Source organism: Psammomys obesus, unplaced genomic scaffold (assembly GCF_907164565.1).
Source record: "Psammomys obesus unplaced genomic scaffold, mPsaObe1.curated_primary_1811, whole genome shotgun sequence".
In the NCBI taxonomy this organism is placed as follows: Eukaryota; Metazoa; Chordata; class Mammalia; order Rodentia; family Muridae; genus Psammomys; species Psammomys obesus.
In genome coordinates, this window is record NW_026590062.1 from 16,824,414 (window position 1) to 16,844,215 (window position 19,802).

General features: G+C 50.6%; 1 protein-coding gene across 1 annotated transcript; it reads left to right on the forward strand.

The window, feature by feature from the left end:
• The first annotated feature begins 355 nt into the window (after window positions 1-355).
• On the forward strand, window positions 356-18,499 carry Piwil1 (piwi like RNA-mediated gene silencing 1). Its single transcript, XM_055606335.1, has 20 exons — window positions 356-433; window positions 751-865; window positions 2,080-2,205; window positions 2,632-2,846; window positions 3,101-3,222; window positions 4,327-4,407; window positions 4,852-5,049; window positions 5,290-5,401; window positions 6,408-6,534; window positions 6,637-6,754; window positions 7,211-7,325; window positions 10,021-10,208; window positions 10,546-10,618; window positions 13,371-13,571; window positions 13,685-13,788; window positions 14,326-14,396; window positions 14,509-14,662; window positions 16,171-16,296; window positions 18,113-18,260; window positions 18,383-18,499. The coding sequence occupies exons 1-20, from the start codon at window positions 356-358 to the stop codon at window positions 18,497-18,499; spliced, it is 2,589 nt and encodes an 862-aa protein (XP_055462310.1).
• The last annotated feature ends 1,303 nt before the right edge of the window (window positions 18,500-19,802 follow it).

Here is a 19,802-nt window from a genome sequence, read left to right on the forward strand (position 1 = left end):
CGGAACCGGTGGTTGTGAGCCACCACGTGCCTGCTGGTAACCAAGCCCGTTTCTACTACAGGCATAGAAAGGGTTCTCAGCTGCTAAATCATCTCTCTAGCCACTCTGAAAACAAATTATTTTCTCACATTTCCACTTGATCTCTGCCATCTAGCACAGTGGCTAGTCCCCAGGTTTTCCTAAGAAAACTGTGTGGGGGTGTTAGCCGAGCATGCTTGAGCCAACTCCTCAGTAGGAAAGGTTCAAGCATACATAATTTGGGGGCTCATTTTAACACCACCTTAGTGGTGACAGAATGGTTGAATATATGTGGGTCCATTGAGTGCTATCGCAGTTATTTCTTTTCTTACAGAAAATGACGGGCCGAGCCCGAGCCCGGGCCCGTGGCAGAGCCCGAGGGCAGGAGACAGTACAGCATGTTGGGGCTGCAGCGGTGAGTACCCACCTTTTCCATTTCAGCAGTGTCTTGACATCGGCCTGTGGGAATTAAAGGGCTGAGTAGCAGAGCATTTGCCCAGGATGTAGGAGGCTCTACATCCTCAGGCAAATCATACTCAGCCAAGCAGGTGTTACCTGGGTGCGGGGCGGGAGGGGGGGAGATGAGTTGAGCATGCTGTGAGGACCTTCACCCTTTTTTAATGATTGCATGCTTACTGACAAAGTTCCTGAATGCTGTGGGCTAGTTTAGGACTAATCTCTGGTACCCACCCTGCGGCATAAGGGAATTCAGTTGTGTTTATGTATAACTAGAGCCAGCAGCCTGGGTACATCCCACCGAGACCTCAGCCATCCCCTGCAGAGGGGGACTTGGTTGGCCGAGGACGACAGAGAGGAATGGTAGTCGGAGCCACGTCCAAGTCACAAGGTAAATGGGAGGAGAGGGGAGGGCCGCCACGTGCGGGTTGCTGGTGTTTCCACGAGGGCCCAGTGCCACGCTGCAGAATAGTGGGACATGTGCTGCCCTGTGCAGGCTGTGAATGAGAGGCTGCAGTTTGCCAGGGCCATCTCAGCAATACACGGATTTTACATGTGACCTCAGTTTGCCCCCTCTGTGCAGATAAGCCACTTTTAGAACGTCGTCCTGGCATCTGTGGTGATTTCTTCAGAAGCTAGACCAATTCTACTGTGGCTGTAATTTAGGCACAGGCGGAGGATCAGCGCAGCCACTGCCAGCTCAGAGGCACTTTGCCAAAGCATGCTCGGCTGTGGCGAGGGTAGGAAGTCTTGTCTTTGAGGGACACCGCTCCCATATACTTCTTGCTCCTCTGAAAGAGGGGAGACATCTCTTAGAAGCCCACTAGCAGGCACTACTACAGGAGCCATACCCACGAGTCCAGCTAGAATGCCACCAGCTGACCACAAAGCCATGGTTGTCCCATGGCCCGTGTATGCTGTTGCTCTCAGGCACCTGGCTGAACACACATTGCACATGGAATGGCTTGGTAACCTCAAACTCCTAGGACTGTTTTCAGAAAAAGTGAAAATTGATGGGTTGGTACTGTTCCATGCCCACTGTGCCCCTGTATGGGAGTGTACATACCCCTGCTTCTGCTTGTGGGTAGAATACAGTCAGAAGGCTACCTGTCACACTCATGTCATATCCTCACGCAGTCTACAGAGTGAACACCCTAACTCAGCAGTTCACAGCTTGTGGGTCACAACCCCATTGGCAAACCTCTATCTCCAAAAATATTTACATTATGATTCATAATTAATTTGATGGTTGGGAGGCACCACAGCATGAGGAATTATATTAAAGGGTCATAGCATTAGGAAGGTTGAGAGCCACTGTTCTAATCCCTGGATCCCTGGAGATTTACAATATAAAAAACTTTTTCCCAATCAACAAATCCATGCCTCAGGTCTTGGCATCATAACTCAGGTGCCTGGCCTTTTCGATTTAAGTGGTAGTATAAGGAGTGGCCAGGGGCAGCATAGAGATGGTCTGTGAGGGATGAGATCACAAGATGGCAGGCGAAAAAGAGTGGGCTGCCTTCCTCGCCTCGAGCCACTGTGGGAACGCTGCTGGATTTCGACCCACTTGCTGGCATGCATGAGTTGCTTTCCTCTTTCCACAAGAACTGCAGATGTCAGCTGGCTTTCAGGAGCTGTCGTTGGCAGAGAGAGGAGGGCGTCGCCGAGACTTTCATGACCTTGGTGTGAACACCAGACAGAACCTTGACCATGTCAAAGAGTCAAAGACAGGTAGGCTCATGAAAGCAACTCTTCAGAGGCCATTTTTCATGGTGCTGGGCTGCAGTGCTTCTCAGGCTCAGGGAAGAAGAGAGCCGTTTTTCAGAAGCTGCAGCCTTTCCAGCCCCTCGTCGTGTGTGTGTGTGTGAGTGTGTGTGTGTGTGTGTGTGTCTGTGTGTCTCACACACACACAGCTGGTACATGTCTTAACTGTGTGTTCTGGAAGGTTTTGTTAAACACTGCATAAACCCCTTCTAAAGAGATCAGTTGTTTTTGTGGTAGCTTGCACAGTATCTCTTGAAGCAATAGGGCAGTGAGTCTCAGGCCAGCTGTCTTGAAGGGGAGTGCTGACCACTGTCCTCAGTTCACTGTGTCTGAAGAAATGCTCTCATAGAGCATAACCATGCCAGGGGCTGAGCGAGTGTGATGACCTCTCAGGCTCCTCGGGCATCATTGTGAAGCTGAGCACCAACCACTTCCGGCTGACCTCACGCCCGCAGTGGGCCCTCTACCAGTACCACATCGACTATAATCCCCTGATGGAGGCCCGCAGGCTGCGCTCTGCACTGCTCTTCCAGCACGAAGACCTCATTGGAAGGTGTCATGCTTTCGATGGGACAATACTGTTTCTACCTAAGAGACTACAGCAGAAGGTTATTTCAAATGTCCCCACTGGGAGAGGGAGGTAGGGTGTCCACGCTAAAGCAAAGCTCAGAAAGGGTCTCCTGGTTAGGGGAAGAGGGCTCCCCAAGAGATAGATGGGCAGCGAGACTTATATGAAGGCTCCCAGCTATGCAGACGTCTTAGTCTCAGTTCACACATGTCTGTGCTTTGCAGGGGCCCCAGGAGCCTAGGCTTGCTCTTGTACACAGAGGTAAGATCTAGGCTCTCACTTCTCTGGCTCTAGGTCACAGAAGTTTTCAGTCAGACTCGGAATGGGGAGCACGTGAGGATCACCATCACCCTGACCAACGAATTGCCGCCCACCTCTCCCACCTGCCTACAGTTCTATAACATCATCTTCAGGAGGTGTGTGCCATGGCCAGTGCATGCCCTGTGGCCTGTGGGGGCGGGGGCGTGGACAGTCCTGTGTAGATTAGCAGTCCTAATCTACACGGTCATTTTAAAACATGGTTTTCTGATAGGAAATTAACTTATCTGCCTCCAGGATTCTGCCCCTTCCCTACCAGGGCTGAGAGTATGCCTTTGAAATACTATTTGAGCTGTTAGAAGCGACTTGACTTCTCCTTCCCCAAGATGAGTGGGTGGCTGCTAGGGCAGGGAGCAATTAACTTTCAGTGCACAGGTGCAGTCTCCAAATAAGGTCATGTTCTAGGTGCTGGGGAAGATGGCTGTGCAAGCATGAGGACCTGAGTTCAAAGCCCCAGCACCCCCACAAAAGCCAGGCTTGGCCATTCGCATGTAAGCCCCAGTGCTGGGGAATGGGGCAAGACAGTAGAGTCACTGGACCTGCTGGCCATCAGCAAACCTAGCTCCAGGTTCTCCGCAAGACCCTGTCTCAAAGGAGTGACGTGTAGAGTGTGTTAGAACAGAGTACCCGATGCCCTCCTTACTCATGCATGGGCACACATACCTACATATACATCACACATATCACACACACACACACACACACACACACACACACACACACACACACACTATTCTGTAGAAGACCCCTCCCTGTGAGGAGTCATCTAAATGGACCAATACTTGGGTTTATGACTTCCTTCATAAGCGCATAGAGGCTCACTGGTGAAGCGTAGCTCAGTGTGAGGGACACTTGGCCTGAGGAAATGCATTTGCTTGGTGCATTTTTCCTTAAAGGGAAGCTACCTGAGGTGCATTAGACAGCTGTTCCCCTTTCTTTCGTAGCTAGACACAGCCATAGATGGCATGCAAGTCGGCTATCCTGGTGTACCACCATAAAATGAATCAACACAATTCATTTGTGTCTTGAAGTATTTTTTTTCCAGTGTTTGGACATTTTAAGGACCATCATTAACTCCTAGGCAGTGTAGAAATGACTGGCCTGGATAGGGGTGATAGCTTGCCAGCCCTGCTCTGGCTGTCTATGGCTCTAGGACGTCCCTAGGATTCACTGTGCTAACTGTTCTCACTCTCAATTTGTAGGCTCTTGAAAATCATGAACTTGCAACAAATTGGACGGAATTATTACAACCCGAGTGACCCGATTGATATTCCAAATCATAGGTTTGTATTCTGTGGAAAGCCCACCGTCCGCAGGCTGCACAGACTTTGAAATGATCTGTAAACTAGAAATGGCCTGCTATTGGTACTCAGAGTTAAGGTAGCTTGTAACCTGGCTTAATTGATCATGTACATTCATACCAGAATACTTACATTAAAAAAAAAAATCCCATCCCAGTCAGCTGCACAGACCATGTGCCCTGTGGTCGGTCCTCAGTGCCAGCAGCTGAGGATGCTGAGACATGTTAACTCAGGATGTTAGGTGGCCCACCATAAAGATGAATTTAATCAGGTCAGTGTGTACACTTAGCAAATGCTGTTGAAGCCCTGGGAAAGACAGGGCTCTGTCTGGAATCTTGTACTTGGAAGTGAGATGGCTCAGCCTTTTCTGTGTCAGACATAGGGAAAGGAGCCTGGGGCTGCCTCTGACCCAGCCTGTATTGGCAGGTTGGTGATCTGGCCTGGCTTCACCACATCCATCCTTCAGTATGAGAACAACATCATGCTCTGCACAGATGTCAGCCACAAGGTTCTCCGCAGCGAGACTGTTCTAGATTTCATGTTCAATCTGTACCAGCAGACGGAGGAGCACAAGTTCCAGGAGCAGGTGTCGAAGGAGCTTATAGGCCTAATCGTCCTCACCAAGTACGGCTTGACTTCGTCTCAGAAAGCGGTGGGGTTGGGGAGTCAGGCAGTGGTGAGCAAATGCGAGCCAGATGTGTGACGTGTTGCCTATCCTGCAGTCAGGTACAAAGGACAGGCACCTCCTGCTTTTCACCCTTTGTTTCCAGCCACTGTTCAGTCCCTTCCCCTGCTCTCCCTCCACCATACATCTCCGGGGGACTGGAAATGTGAGTTGGAGCCTCATGTCCTGGATGCCCACAGGTATAACAACAAGACCTACAGGGTAGATGACATTGACTGGGACCAGAATCCAAAGAGCACCTTCAAGAAAGCAGATGGCTCGGAGGTCAGCTTCCTGGAGTACTACAGGAAGGTAGGCAGTTCCCTGGGTAGAGCGAAGGAACATGTGGACCTTGCTCAGTCTTGCCTACATCACCGAGAAATTCCCCACCCATCAGAGGCACCCTGCCCTGGTGGCTCTACAGTGCATCATGGGGACAAACTGATGCTGCCAGTGGGGGAAAGCAGCTTGCCATGGCCCCTTGCTCTGTACTTGGTTGGCCAGCTCTGCTCCAGCTGGCTCTCTCTCTCTCTGACTACTATGGAGTACATAGCTCTCAGAGAGGTCCCAGCAGGGCAGAGCTTGATCCTGGCAGATGACAGGAGGCCAAGGGTCACTCCAGCATCTGTGCACTCCAGCCCTACCTACCTGGATCCTATGGCCAGGACTCTAATGAAGGCCCATGAGATAGGGAGAGGGACACCCCAAATTCATGCCATACTAGCCATGCATGTCTAGTGATGTGTGAGGACCATGTCTGAGGGAACATTAGCTTTTTAAACCTTGGTGGTTGGTTCTTTAGGGAGAAAAGACGTGAGTCAGGTTCTTTATGGCATGGCCTGCTGGTGACATGGCCTGCTGCTAAGGTGGTCATTAAGACTAGACTGGTATGTCTTGGCTTATTGACCATTCCTTTCATGCTCAGTGGGACAGAAAATTAATCCAAATTAAAAAGAAAAATGGTTATAGAATAAGCAGCTTCTGGGACTATAGATGACAGGAAAGAACCTTCCCGCCCCAGGGCTTGGGAACACCATGACAAACCTGAGACATCTGTTCTTTGTCACCATGGTCAGGTCTCCCTAGGTAAGTCCTGACTTCGTGGAGCTTATTCACCTAGGGAAGTTGGGTCAGACCCATCCTTCCTCCTCCCAGACCCTCAGCTGATGTTCCTGGAATCTGTACATCACCCTCAGGATGGTTTGACATGGTGTCTAGCCCAGCTTGGTACTAGGCTTCCATTGTTAATTAGGCACCTACTGCCCGTGTGCCATACTTCCTGTTGGTGCCTAGCATACCTTCCTTTCCTCCTGAGCAGCAGTACAACCAGGAAATCACAGACTTGAAGCAGCCAGTGCTGGTAAGCCAGCCCAAGAGGAGGAGAGGCCCCGGAGGCACCCTGCCTGGCCCAGCCATGCTCATCCCCGAGCTCTGCTACCTCACAGGTGCATAGTGCTCCCCACTTGTCCTTACTCATCCCTGGCCACCTCCACTGGGGGCTCTGCAGCCTTGCTGACTGGCTGTCACCCACATGGCTCTGGCTGCAGGTCTGACTGATAAAATGCGCAATGACTTCAATGTGATGAAGGACCTGGCGGTGCACACGAGGCTGACCCCTGAGCAGCGGCAGCGGGAGGTGGGCCGCCTCATCGACTACATCCACAAGTAGGCCGGATCAGCACTCCCAGCTTCTGATTGGGGGTCCCCTGTGGATCTGGGAGGGTTCTGGAGGGCAAGAAGTGTGGCCTCCTATGTTGGCAGGGCTGTGGAAGGCTGTCCTGGGTTTCTGATACCAGTTGCTTCTCAGGGTGACAGGAAATGAAACCGTGATATGCAGATGTGCTCTTTTCAGTCCTGCCAGGGAAAGGCAGTGGGAAGGAAGAGCAAGCAGTTCTCAGACGCACATTTTCCTGCCTGTGTCAACTGTGGGTCACTCAGTGGGAGCCAGTCTGGGCACTGGGACTCTTAAGGGGGTGGAGAGAAGCTAATTCTTGAATTTCAGGCCCAGGGTGGCCTTGAAGTGTGCTGCATGCCACAGTGGCACTCTGTCCACCTGAATGTGGGTTGCTGGTTTAGCTGCTGCCTGCTCAGCAGTACTGGGTACCTGTGTTCAACTCGCAGGGATGACAACGTGCAGAGAGAGCTTCGAGACTGGGGCCTGAGCTTTGACTCAAACTTGCTATCCTTCTCAGGAAGAATCTTGCAATCCGAGAAGATCCACCAGGGTGGAAAGACGGTAAGGCTGGCGGGGTGGTGTCTGGGGTGGGAAGATGGTAAAACTGGCAGGGCGAGGTCCGGACCAAATCTCACTGGGGCGGGAGACAGCCCACCATGCTCCAGTCTGCTCCTCCCTCCATCCTGCTCTCTGCCAACTCTTGAAAACCACCAGAGCTACCCAACAGGGGCATTCTGCAAGACACCACCTGCAACTCTAGCACTTAGAACCTCAAGTCCAGCCCTTGGAATAAAACAGATCTGCTAAAAAGAGACTGAAGAACCAGGAGTGGTGCACACCTGTAATGCCAGCACTGGGAAGCAGAGCGGGCTGATTTCTGAGTTAGAGGCCAACCTGGTCTTCAGAGTGAGTTCCAGGACAGCCAGGGCTACATAGTGAGACCCTGTCTTATTTTTAAAAAAAAAAAAAGAAAGAAAGAAAGAAAGAAAGAAAGAAAGAAAGAAAGAAAGAAAGAAAGAAAGAAAGAAAGAAAAAGAAAGACTGAAGTTTTTAGGTAATAGAACAACTTATGGTACAAAAAAAAATCCTGCTGAGAAGCCCCATTTGATTGGCTTTGATTGTCTCTGCCTGAGCCACATGTCTCTCAGGAGTCATGCTAAATGCTTTTCTATTTTATCTTCAGGAAAAGGAAAAATAGTTTTATGAAATCAAAATACTGCAAATGTCTACCCTTTTAAGTTGTTTGTAGCAGCCTGTACCTTCTGCCCTGGGTAATACTGAGAGGAACAGTCCAGCTAGGTGAAGGGACAGCAGACTCATGGGGGCCCTAGAAGCTCCGGGTGTTTGCCGCCGTGGTGACCATGAGTGGCTCTTCCCTGAACCTGACCACTGTCAGAGGGCTTAGCTTTCTGACCCACCCCATTGGGATTTCACATGTTGGCTTCTACCACATGGAGATCTGCCTGCCTCTCCCTCCTGAGTGCCGTAAGCCACCTGAGCCACCACCCCAGCCTCAGCTGTAATTTCTACACCTTTATCATGAGGAAAATGGCACTCATATTTTTTTCTTTTTAATTTAGTCACTTTACAGTCTGATCCCAGCCCACTCCCTCCTCTTCTTCCAATCCCACCCTCACGCCCCCTCACCCTTATTCCCCCTCCTTCTCAGAAAAGGGGAGATCTCTAAGGATCTCTAAGATCTCTAAGGTGCTAACCCATCCTGGCACCTCAAGTCACAGCAGGACTAAGCACATCACCTCCCATTGAGGCCAGACAAGGCTGCCCAACTAGGGGAAACGGATCTAAAGGAAGGCAGCAGAGTCAGAGACAGCCTCTACTCCCATTGTTAGGGAACCCACATGATGGCCAAGTTGCGAAGCTGCTACGTATGTGAGAGGGTCTAGGTCCAGCCCATGCAAGCTTTTTGGTTGGTGGCTCAACCAACCAAAAGAGACCTATGAGGCCCCCATGGGCCCAGGTTAGTTTTCTCTGGAGGTCTTTTTGTGGTGTCCTTGACCCCTCTGGCTCCCTCTCTCTTTCCTTCCACTCTTCCACAACACTCCTTGAGTTGGACCTATTGATTGGCTGTGGGTCTCTGCATCTGTTTCTGTCAGCTGTTGGATGAAGCCTCTCAGAAAACAGTTCTGCTAGGCTCCTGTCTGCAAGCAGAGCAGAGTCATTAATAGTGACAGGGTTGCCTCTCTCTCATGGGGTGGGTCTCAAGTTGGGCCAGTCATTGGTTTTCCATTCCCTCGATCTCTGTTCCATTTTTCTTCCTACACTTCTTGTAGGAGAGACAAATTTTGCGTTGAAGGTTTTATGGGTGGGTTGGTGTCCCCCTCCCCCTACTGGAAGCCCCCCTGGCTACACAAAGTGGCGACCTCAGGCTTCATGTCCCCCACTGCTATGAGTCTCAGCTGGGGTCACCCCCCTAGACTGCTGGGAGCTTCCCCTGTCTCAGTGATGCCCCCACTGATTTCCTTTCTCCTAGTCCTCCCTCTCCCACACACCCCATTTCCCTTAAAGTGATCCCCACCCCCTCTCCTACTCAGTTCCCTCCTTTCATCTACTTCAGGTGTCTATTTTATTTCCCCTTGTGAGTGATATTCAAGCATCCTCCCTTGGGCCCTGCTTGGTGGATTGTAGCATGGTTACCCTGTACTTTATGGCTAATAACCCACTTATACGTGATTACATACTGTATGTCTTACCTTACTCAGGATGATCTTTTCTAGTTCCATCTACTTGCCTGCAAATTGCATGATGTCTTTGTTTTAAATAGCTGAGCAGTATTCTGTTGTATAAATGTACCACAGTTTCCTTATCCATTCTTCGATTGAGGGACATCTAGGTTGTTTCCAGTTTGGGGCTATTATAAATAAAGCTGCTGTGAATACAGTTGAGCAAGTGTCTTTGTGGTTTGGTGAAGCATATTTTGGGTATATGTCCAGGAATAGTATAGCTGGGTCTTGAGGTAGAACTATTTCCAATTTTCTGAGAAACCTCCAGGTTTCCATAGCATTAGTATTTTAATAAGCCTTTAGGAGGAAGGATGGAGAGCCTGTCCTGGGCACTTGGGAGGGTGTAGTGTAGGAAGGGCCCTCCGGATGCTTCTGATGTTTTCTCCATCAGGACTTTTGATCTGTCACTCTTACTTAATAAGTGTGGTAGTCTATGGTTCCATATGCATGATGGGATTGTGCAAGACCAGTAGCTTCATCACAGCTGACAGTAGTATCTCTGCCCTTTATTCTAGTTTGATTACAACCCGCAGTTTGCAGACTGGTCCAAAGAAACAAGAGGCGCACCACTGATCAGCGTGAAGCCGCTGGATAACTGGCTGCTGATCTATACCCGCAGGAATTATGAAGCGGCCAACTCACTGATACAGAACCTGTTCAAAGTGACTCCGGCCATGGGCATCCAGATGAAAAAGGCAATCATGTGAGTGTCTAGAGCCATCTCCTCTCCAGTCTGCAGAGAGATTGGCACTTATCAGAAGGGGGTGCATGTTCCAAAGTGATGCACAAGTGAGCTCACGGAAGCTCTTAGATCTTCCATGGCTTCAGGTAACACGGAGGGATCCGATGGGAGAGAAGAGCAGGCAGGAATGTTCTCGGGATAGGTGCTGAAGCCAGGATGGTGGTGCAGCTTGTTATCTATGGCCTTCACTGAGTGGCCATTCCCGTATCTGTGCTCGGTACCACTTAGGGTTGGTGCAGAAATGATGGCTGTGTGACAGGTGAGGGGTTGTACCACCCGTTTTTATTGTTGATCCTAGGATTGAGGTGGATGACAGAACAGAAGCTTATCTGAGAGCCTTGCAGCAGAAGGTGACATCAGACACTCAGATAGTGAGTAGCTGCTGGGCGCATGCTTTGCTGGGAGGGGAGGTTTATTTCGGGGGACAGAAGACTGGGATTTTGAGCTCCTTTTCAGATAGTAGTTCTCAAAAATACACATGCCCTTAGTAAGGCTGCTGAGCTGGTTCCTGTGTGAGTATGTGCCCTGTGTGAGTGTGTACCCTGTGTGTGAGTGTGTCCTGTGTGAGGAGATGCTGGGAAGAGGAAGACTACATTCTGCCTTGAAGGCTCTGATTCTAGAGGCTTTGGGGAAAGCAGAAAGGCAGAAGGGTAAGGGTCAGTTCTTGGATGTTCAACTGATGTCAGTGTGTAGCCATATAGAGACTATGGAGGTTGGTAGCCAGACTGCAGAAAGTAATGTAAGGTCAGTGTGCACAGGCTGCTGAGCACAAAACATGCCACCATGATGGGCACTCATCCTGAGCTGGGATCTCTCTGTCATGTGACACTGGCACCCAAAAGAGGAGTGGTGATAAGGTAGGCTGGTGCGGTCCCCTGTGTGCTTGTGGGAGTGCTCACAGTGGTGGTGTGAGGTGTGACTAGGGAGAACGTTGAGGCTATGGTGCTTTGGGGTAAAGAGAGCATTACTGCATGCTCAACTCCCCACCTCTGACTTCATTGCTGGTCCAGGTTTAGGCTGCGGCTTGGAAGTGTAGATAGCCACCCTCGGCCACATAGTTCAGGCAGGCTGTCCATGACATCACTGTGCTGGGGCCTAGGATTCCGTCACCTGGCACTCCTGCTCACACCAGGCACAAGTCTAAGTTTGTGTGCTTCCTGCAAAGGTTTTTGACTCTTGCGTGAAGGCTGAGCCACCCTGACCTGTGTTTGTGCTGCTGCTTGCCCTGTTGCTGTTTGACTATGCCTTCACAGGCAAGGAGGGTGCCTGGAGGAGACTGAGCACTGCAACAGTGTGGGGTCAGGGCTCAGGCCAGCAGCCAGCCTGGTTACTGTGTCCTCTGCCCAGGGAGCCACAACAGGCGAACCGTGGGAGAGGATGCAAGGGAACCAACTGGGATATTCGTTTCCCCCAATTCCCACACCCTCAGCCCTGTGGGGGATGGGGTCCTGCACATCCTTGGACTTAGACATTGGCCAATTAAGATGTCTTTGAGTTTCCCAGCTGAACATGTCCACGTTTTGTTTCATATTGCTGCTCTCTGTGTCCTCAAATGCTGAGGCCGCTGTTACACATCTCATTAGCTTGGGAACTGATGGCAATCACTTGCAAAGTCACTGGCCTCCGTGAATGAAACAAAGCCCCAAAGGAGCAGATTCTGTGAAGACAGTAACTGCTTAGGCTAAAAGCTGTGTTGACCTGAAGCAAGTGAGCGGTGTGGAGCTCCACAGGCCCCCATTGCCTTTGTACTTTAGTGGGAAGCCTATGAGTGGCACCTGGTGAATGAAACAGGAGAGTGGACCTCCAGTAGAGGGGCTGCAGTCCTCTGTGGCCATGGTAAAGATAGCTTCCTGAGTGGAGACATACCATGTTGGCTGCTGACTAGCTGACAGGAATATGTCCAATTGTGCATTAGTCAGCCATTTTATCACCAAGACAGATCCAAGAGAGGAAAGAGTGGCTGTGGCTCATGGTTCAGAGGTTCTATCTAGGGCCTCTTGGCTCCATTGTCTCTGACCTATGGTAAAGCAGAGCATCTCAGGAGGGAGGTCACCCCATGGTGGTCCCAGAGCAGCCAGATACCAGATACATCACATCCTTCATTGGTGTCCCATCCCCCACCCCACCCTGGCCAACCTCTATCTAGCCTCAGCTCTTCTCATGTACACCATCTCCCAGTGTCACTGAGGCAAGGCTCAGCAGGCAGATCACCAGTGAGGGCAGAGTCCTACCTCTGAACACTGCTATACTAGAGTCCAAGCCCTCAGCAAGCCAAAGCAAGTTGTCTCTAAGAACCAGCCAGAAGCTTCTGTCTGGCTCACACAGAAGCAGTAAAGAGCAGAGGTGTGTCCCATACCCTCTGCCTCAGCAGGCCATACAACCACAAGGGGCAGGAGCAGGCTGCCCATGTGAATGGAGACCTGAACAGTGGCCTGCCATGCCCATACACTATTCCTTTGCCTTCATTTTCTTCTCAGAAGCCACAGGCAATTGGATAGCTGCCGCTCTCCCTAGCGTGATGAAGACAGCAGGTGGGGCCTATTTTGTTGGGGACCAGAGATAAGAAAGACGAGTCTGGGTGCACATTGGGGGTTGCAGTTGTGAGTCACAAACTAAATTTGACTTTAGAATCTTAAATGGGGATCCTCAGAGTTTGGGCAGGGGAACTCTTGGGTCAGTAACTCCAGCTTGTCCTCAGAATAGTCACCTTCTCCTGGGAAAGTTCATTCTGACCAGATTCCCAAGCTAGAGCTTTAGGGTTTAAAAGCTGTGGGTCCAGAGGAGCTGTCAGCTAAGGTCTGCCCACCTGCAAGGCAGGGCACTTGTATTCCCTGTTTTTCCCTGGGCCGCTCATGCTGCCTGTGTGCTGTGTTCAGGTCTCAAGGAGCAATGGCTTTGTTTCACTGCCCAGGTTTGTTTTATGTGCACTGCCTCCCATGCAAGTACCTGTCACATAGAATAAAATGAGCAAAATAGAAATGTCACTCCTGCCCCACTGATTAGTCACATGGCAGAGTTGGTTGGTGACGAGAGTTGGTGGCAGCACAGGGTTCAGGTCTGTCCCCCTGCTCTCGGCCTTCCGTTTCCTGGTTCTCTGTAATGAGGTACTTGGTTTGTTTTCAGGTTGTCTGTTTGTTGTCAAGTAATCGGAAGGACAAATACGATGCCATCAAAAAGTACCTGTGTACTGACTGCCCCACCCCAAGTCAGTGTGTGGTGGCCCGGACCCTGGGCAAACAGCAGACGGTCATGGCCATTGCCACCAAGATCGCCCTACAGATGAACTGCAAGATGGGAGGCGAGCTCTGGCGGGTAGACATGCCTGTGAGTTGGCTTTCATCCGGAGACAGGGTGGTTACATGGTTATTTAGGGAAAGGAGCCTAGCTCATGGCTACCGTCACCCTCCCACACCTAAATGGCACTGTTTTCACTAAAGCTGAAGCTGGCAATGATTGTGGGCATCGACTGTTACCATGACACCACAGCTGGGCGGAGGTCCATCGCAGGATTCGTTGCCAGCATCAACGAAGGGATGACCCGGTAAGCCAGGGAGCAGCAGTGGTGCCATTAGGTGGCCAGCTCTGAAAGTGCCTTGCTTTGACAGCTGTTCTTGGCCCCTACATGTGACTCACCCAGTCCCCTGCTTTTCTACATCAGTTTTCAATGTGTTTGTGGAATGAGGGAATAGCCCACAAAGGCAGAACCTGGAGCCTGGCCAAGTGTTCCTTGTAGGTGTCAGTGGCTGTGGCTTTGGTCTTGTGGAGCAGAGGGGATCATGGAAGACACAGTCTCCCAGGAGCAGAGCAGTGAATACTTGTTCTGGTGGGTGGGTGCTCCCCAGGACCCCTCTGGTCACTCGCCAGTTCCTGCTGAAGAAATGACACTGCTAAGTTAGAATTTGGGACTCTCATGGATGACTTGAGATGGTTTCTTGCTCTGTTGCTTAGCTGAGGTCTCCTGGGAATGTGGGGAAGGTGGCAAGAATCTGCATAGGAAAATAGAGCCCAGAGCTGCTGAGCCTGGCAGAGCCAAGTCCTCACCACCTGGCTTTTTTTTTTTCTTTTCTTTTCTCAACAGCTGGTTCTCCCGCTGCGTCTTTCAAGACCGTGGACAGGAGCTAGTGGATGGGCTCAAAGTGTGCTTGCAAGGTGAGTCTGTGCCCCCTGGTCCTGCTTGGGGCCCTTGGGCTGTTACTGAAGGTGGCTGGGACCTGAAAGGAGACAGTGATTGTGAACTTGCAACCTCCCTCACCTTTTGCAGCTGCTCTGAGGGCTTGGAGCGGCTGCAATGAATATATGCCCAGCCGTGTCATTGTGTACCGAGATGGTGTTGGGGACGGGCAGCTGAAGACCCTCGTCAACTATGAGGTCCCACAGTTCCTGGACTGCCTTAAGTCAGTCGGGAGAGGTTACAAGTAAGTACATGGGTCTGACATAGATGCCCACTCTGAAGCTGTCACTGGATGGCAAGAAGAAGAAGGCTGGGTGGGCTTCACAGGAGTGAAGGCAGTGGCAGGTGGGGGAGGCAGGACGGGTCAGGCAGCCAGGGCAGCCTTCCTGTTCCCTGAAACTGGTCCTGGTTACTTTATAATTCAGCCCTGCTCATCTCCTGTGGTTCGCTCAGGGTAAGACACTTTCTGTGGTCCCCAGCAGTCCCTGCCAGCACACCACCATAAGCTCCCTGCTCTGAGCCCAGTCTAGACAAGCAGAGACACTTGAAACAGAGTGCTGTGACTCACGGCACATGGATGCAGGACCCAGCTGCGTTCTCTGATCTACCCAGAGCTGTGAGCAGCTGGCGGGCCTTGCAGAAGCAGAGCTTTCCAGGCAGCTGGTGACATTTTTTGGCAGGGCCCTGCTTTTCCCTGTAAAACTGATTTTTTTTTTTCTGCTTATTGTCACCGTGTTGTGGAAGAGAACCCACAGGATGCACTGTGCGGGCCCCATGCCCAGGCTCTCAGGAGAGGCTGATCACTGGAAAATGAGCAGTTACTGAGTAGCATGTTCTTTGGACCCCACTCTGCCTGAGAATGGGGGTCAGCCATGTCTGAGCTTGGGAAGGAACTGGATCAGGACTGCCAATCATGTTAGAGGCAGCCTCATTCTGAGGCCTGACTTGCAGACTTCCATGTGAGTTGTGTATGCACAAGTGACTGTCCCATGGAATTTAAGAGAATCGTATCAGAGGTTGGAGGGTGAGGTGGTGAGTCATCAACAGACTCCTCACTGCCCCAAGGGAGAACTGTCTACAGGCTACATGCTCTAATTCCCACTCAGTGTAAGCAATACAGAGGGAGCTCATGGTAAAGTATATGCTACAAAACAGCCAAAGAGCATTGGCTGTAGGGCTCCGCACAGCGTCTCTGAAACTCCAGGAAAATGTGGAGCATGAGTGTCAGCCCTTCCTGGTAATGTGAATTAGTGCTGTGTGTTTGTATTTAATATAGTGCCCAAATATTAACCTTTGTTAACGGATACTGTAACCGTTAACATATACCGTGATATACAGTAGAGGATGTGCGTCTACACGCACAGACACACACATATACCACAGTGGGATCCATCTTGAATTCTGGGATTCAGTAGTCAGACATCAGTCCTCCCTGAACCAGCTCTCCTAGACAGATCTCAGGGCAGGAAATGCTCACTGAGGTGTCGACACCAAGTCTGCAGGGGTGACGGGTATAGTAGATTGGGGTTATGCCCACACATGACTAGCCTCATATCACAGGGCACGCAAGTGACATATGGTTGTCCACCTCTGTGTCACTCCTGGCCTTTGAACCTGGGGAAGGTGCTGACCATCCTCCAGCATGCTGTGAGATGAGGTGTCACGTCGGGGCTCGCTCTTGAGGGATGTGTGAACATGTCACTTCTTGCCTAGACAGGCCATCAACTCTTTGTTCTCTTTGTTCGTCCTCAGCCCAAGACTCACTGTAATTGTAGTGAAGAAGCGTGTCAATGCCAGGTTTTTTGCTCAGTCTGGGGGAAGACTCCAGAACCCTCTTCCAGGGACAGTCATTGATGTGGAAGTCACCCGGCCAGAGTGGTGAGTTCTGGGCCTCTCAGCTGTCAGTGTTAGCTTGTTTGTTTCCAGTTCCTGACACTGTGTTTCTTGGAAGTCTTCATTCTTCTGCTAACCTGGTCTGGCATGCTCCCTAAAGCCCAGCGTTGTCCTAAGTTCCAGACTCTGAGCATTTGAGACCTTGGGAGGCAACGCCCCCTGGCTGGCTGCTTAGGAGTTGAGAAGTTTTCTCTTGTGTGGCATTTCCATAGATTGTGTCAAGCAGATCTTTAGATCTGTGATGCCTCGTGCAGTCCTCCAGGGGTCAAGGTGATGAGAAGGTATGTGTGTCGGCAGATCTGTAGCCTGCAGCTGACTCCAAAATAAAAAAGTAAGAGGGAGCTAGGCTGGTCCCAGCATGCAGGTTCAGCCGAGTATGTGGATAGATGCTCACCTCCGGAGACCGTCTCACCAGCTCTCTTCTGGGGTTGGGATGGTGTCCCAGGTAGTAAGCTTCATCCCAGGGGGCAGCAGTTCACCACTCAGTCTGAAGCCCCCTTTCTTCTAGAGTGTGAGGCTATGGAGGGCTTCCAGCATTGCAGGTGAGGGCTGGGAAAGTCTGTAAAGCCCCCACTTTTCCTTACTCAGGTGGGCAAGCTGCTGATAACAGCAGAGCATCATGGGTCTGAAAACCCAAATCAGGGGTTTAAGTGCTCAGTTTAAGCACACACTCCAAAGTCTAACCTCTGAAGCATCTGTGGGCGGTGGCATCTCAGAGATAGAAATGGCTACAAAAGGTTTTTGTGCTGTCTTCTCAGCTATGTGATTGAACAGGGGTGTTTATTTTGAAATGCACAAGTTTTAGGTTTTCCTTTTTGCTCAGAGGTAGGCTGTGTAAATGGTTTTGGAGGAGAGGCCTGTCACATAAGGAGCACAGTGGGGCAAACAGATGAGGCCAATACCCGTGAAGGGCCAGTCCTTTGTCTGAGGCCTCTGTCACCCTTAACAGAACCTGCCATTAAGGGTCCAGGGCACTAGACAAGAAGAGAGGGTTGGGAGCCCATGTACTTAGGGACAACATACCTAAGTGAATTTGAAAGTGACAGGCCTGTGTTCTCGCCAGATGCCATTCAAGCCCAGCAGCTGTGCGAGCCACTCAGGCCCTTGGAGCCAACAGCAGGGACCTTTGAAGGTGGCAGTCTGGATGCTACACACACAGCTCTCCCTCTCTTGGTTAGAGCTTGTCTGTTCCTGATGGGCACACCATTGAATATCTCTCTTGGTATCTCCCAGACAGACCCCAGTGTAGTCCACTTCTGATTTCCGATTTGTCTAGGGTTGGATTGCAGGAGCTCTTCACTGACATTCATTGGTACCAGAGAACAATGAACTATGAGTGGTGTTCAGTTGTTTCCTAGTGTGCCATTTAGCTTGGCCTTTGCTTGGGTCCTCTGCTAGCTGTCTATACATTTGCTCTGCCTCTGGCTCTAGCACATTGGTTCTGAGTCCTTAGTGATTTGTAACATTTGTTACACTGCTGTTACTAAGATGAGAACAGCAGGAAGAAATTGGTTCTACCCTACCCTGCTGCTGTGCCCATGCTGTGCCCCTACAGCATGCAGGAGACACAGGCCCAGGAGTGTGGCCAGTATGCTCTATGGCACTGGCATGGTAACACATATGGAAAGAGTCTTGCCTTCACAGTCTTCTATGCCCACTGTCACAATGGCTCATGAAGAGCCTATGCTGGCTGTCGCAGACACACTGGGGCTGGAGGAGAGATGGGATTGTTTAGAACACAAGGTTTTTCCTCATAAAAAGTATGTGTCCTTGCCTTACCTGGCTCTTCCTGCCTTTCCAGGTATGACTTTTTCATTGTGAGCCAGGCAGTGAGGAGCGGGAGTGTGTCCCCGACACACTACAATGTCATCTATGACAGCAGTGGCCTGAAGCCTGATCACATCCAGCGGCTGACATACAAGCTCTGCCACGTGTACTACAATTGGCCTGTGAGTGTACTATGGTCTGGGTCCCCATTCAGGGCCACCTCCCGTGCTTAGCTTGCTGTGGTAGGGACCCTAGGAGTCCCACCCAATCTAACCCAGTGACTGGCCCTCTCTCCCCCAAACAGGGAGTCATCCGAGTCCCTGCACCCTGCCAGTACGCACACAAGCTGGCCTTCCTTGTGGGCCAGAGCATCCACAGAGAGCCGAACCTCTCCCTGTCAAACCGCCTCTACTACCTCTAACCAACAGTGAGTGCCTGTGTGCTGGCCTCCTTCCAGAACTCTGCCAAGTTTCTACTTCTGGTTTTCACATGATTGTCGTTCTAGCAGGATGATGGGGGTGGGGGTCGGGGTCGGGGTTGAGGAGCTGCAGTTTGGTTTTTAGTGTTGCTATAGATTTAACTAAAGTTTAACGTTTGCTTCGTTTCTCATAGTGTGTTGCAACAGTTTGCTTGGCAGAGAGGTGACAAGGCCCTTGGTACCACAGATAGACTTTCCTAAAGCAGCCGTGTTGGCAGGTTCTCAGAGGTGCTCCTGGGAGCACATGCTACCGTACACTGCTCTCTTTGTTTGTGCACATTGAGTTTAAAGGAGGAAAAGGCATAAGCCAGGAATGTCCACAGCAGCACAGGCAGGTGCTATGTGGGGCTTGGACACCTCGGGATTTAAAGATAATAAGTCTGGGGTGCCTTCCTCTGTTTCTCTTAAGAGTTAGGTCAGAAGGGATGAAAAGAATTTTTGAAGGCTTTAAACTTTCCACCATGGAAGAGTTTTCAGTCTGAAGAGGCTGGTAGGAGAGTGAGTGTTGTTATTTACCTTATTTTGTAGTTTTCTTACCAAGGAAAATAAGTGACCACTTTCTTTAACAGGGTAGTTTTGAGGTTTTTAAAGCCTGCATTTGCTTTCTGTTTTAAAACTACTGGAGACCACAGTGGATAGAACTCCACTCCTGAAAGTCAATGTGTGGTAGCACATGCCTGTGATCTCAGCACTCGGGAGGTGAAGCCGGGAGAAGCCCAAGTTCATGGTCAGCCTAGGCTACATAGTGAGACCTTGTCTTAACAAAAAGGAAAAAAAAAAAAAAAGAAAAAAGGAAAAAGAAAAATAGAGCAGTATAAGTTGTGGGTGCCAGTATCTGCATGGAACTTTGGGAGGAAGAGCTGCCTCTGTCCCTAGAGTCTGGAAGGCTGAGGCTGGAGGGGCAGATGCCACACAAGGTGTGGTAGCATCTCTTGGTCTGGCTCTTGCAAAGAGGAGGCTTGGAGTTACTCAAGTCTCAAGAGCAGCTTGATGTGTAGCTACTATGTGATAAGTTTTACAGATTGGCAGTGCATGTGTCCCTGGCATGTGTCCCTGGCACAGCTCAATAAAGTTTCCGTTTCGCTTTCCTGCTGTGGGCGTCTCTGTGATACCTCTAGGATCTGGCCTTATTGATGTCAACAACAAGCATTTTCTTTCCTTGCAGTTCTCGAAGCCAGTCCCTGAGCCACCATCTGGGTTCATGGCATGCAGCCTTAACCCATCCCATGTCTGGCATCAGAGAGAG

Bases quoted from the DNA above. Each gene is read 5' to 3' on its own strand.
- Piwil1 (XM_055606335.1), top strand. From the start codon at position 356: ATGACGGGCCGAGCCCGAGCCCGGGCCCGTGGCAGAGCCCGAGGGCAG. The intron at 3,223-4,326 runs GTGTGTGCCATG...CTCAATTTGTAG, and splicing joins TATAACATCATCTTCAGGAG to GCTCTTGAAAATCATGAACT. The intron at 14,663-16,170 runs GTAAGTACATGG...GTTCGTCCTCAG, and splicing joins TCAGTCGGGAGAGGTTACAA to CCCAAGACTCACTGTAATTG.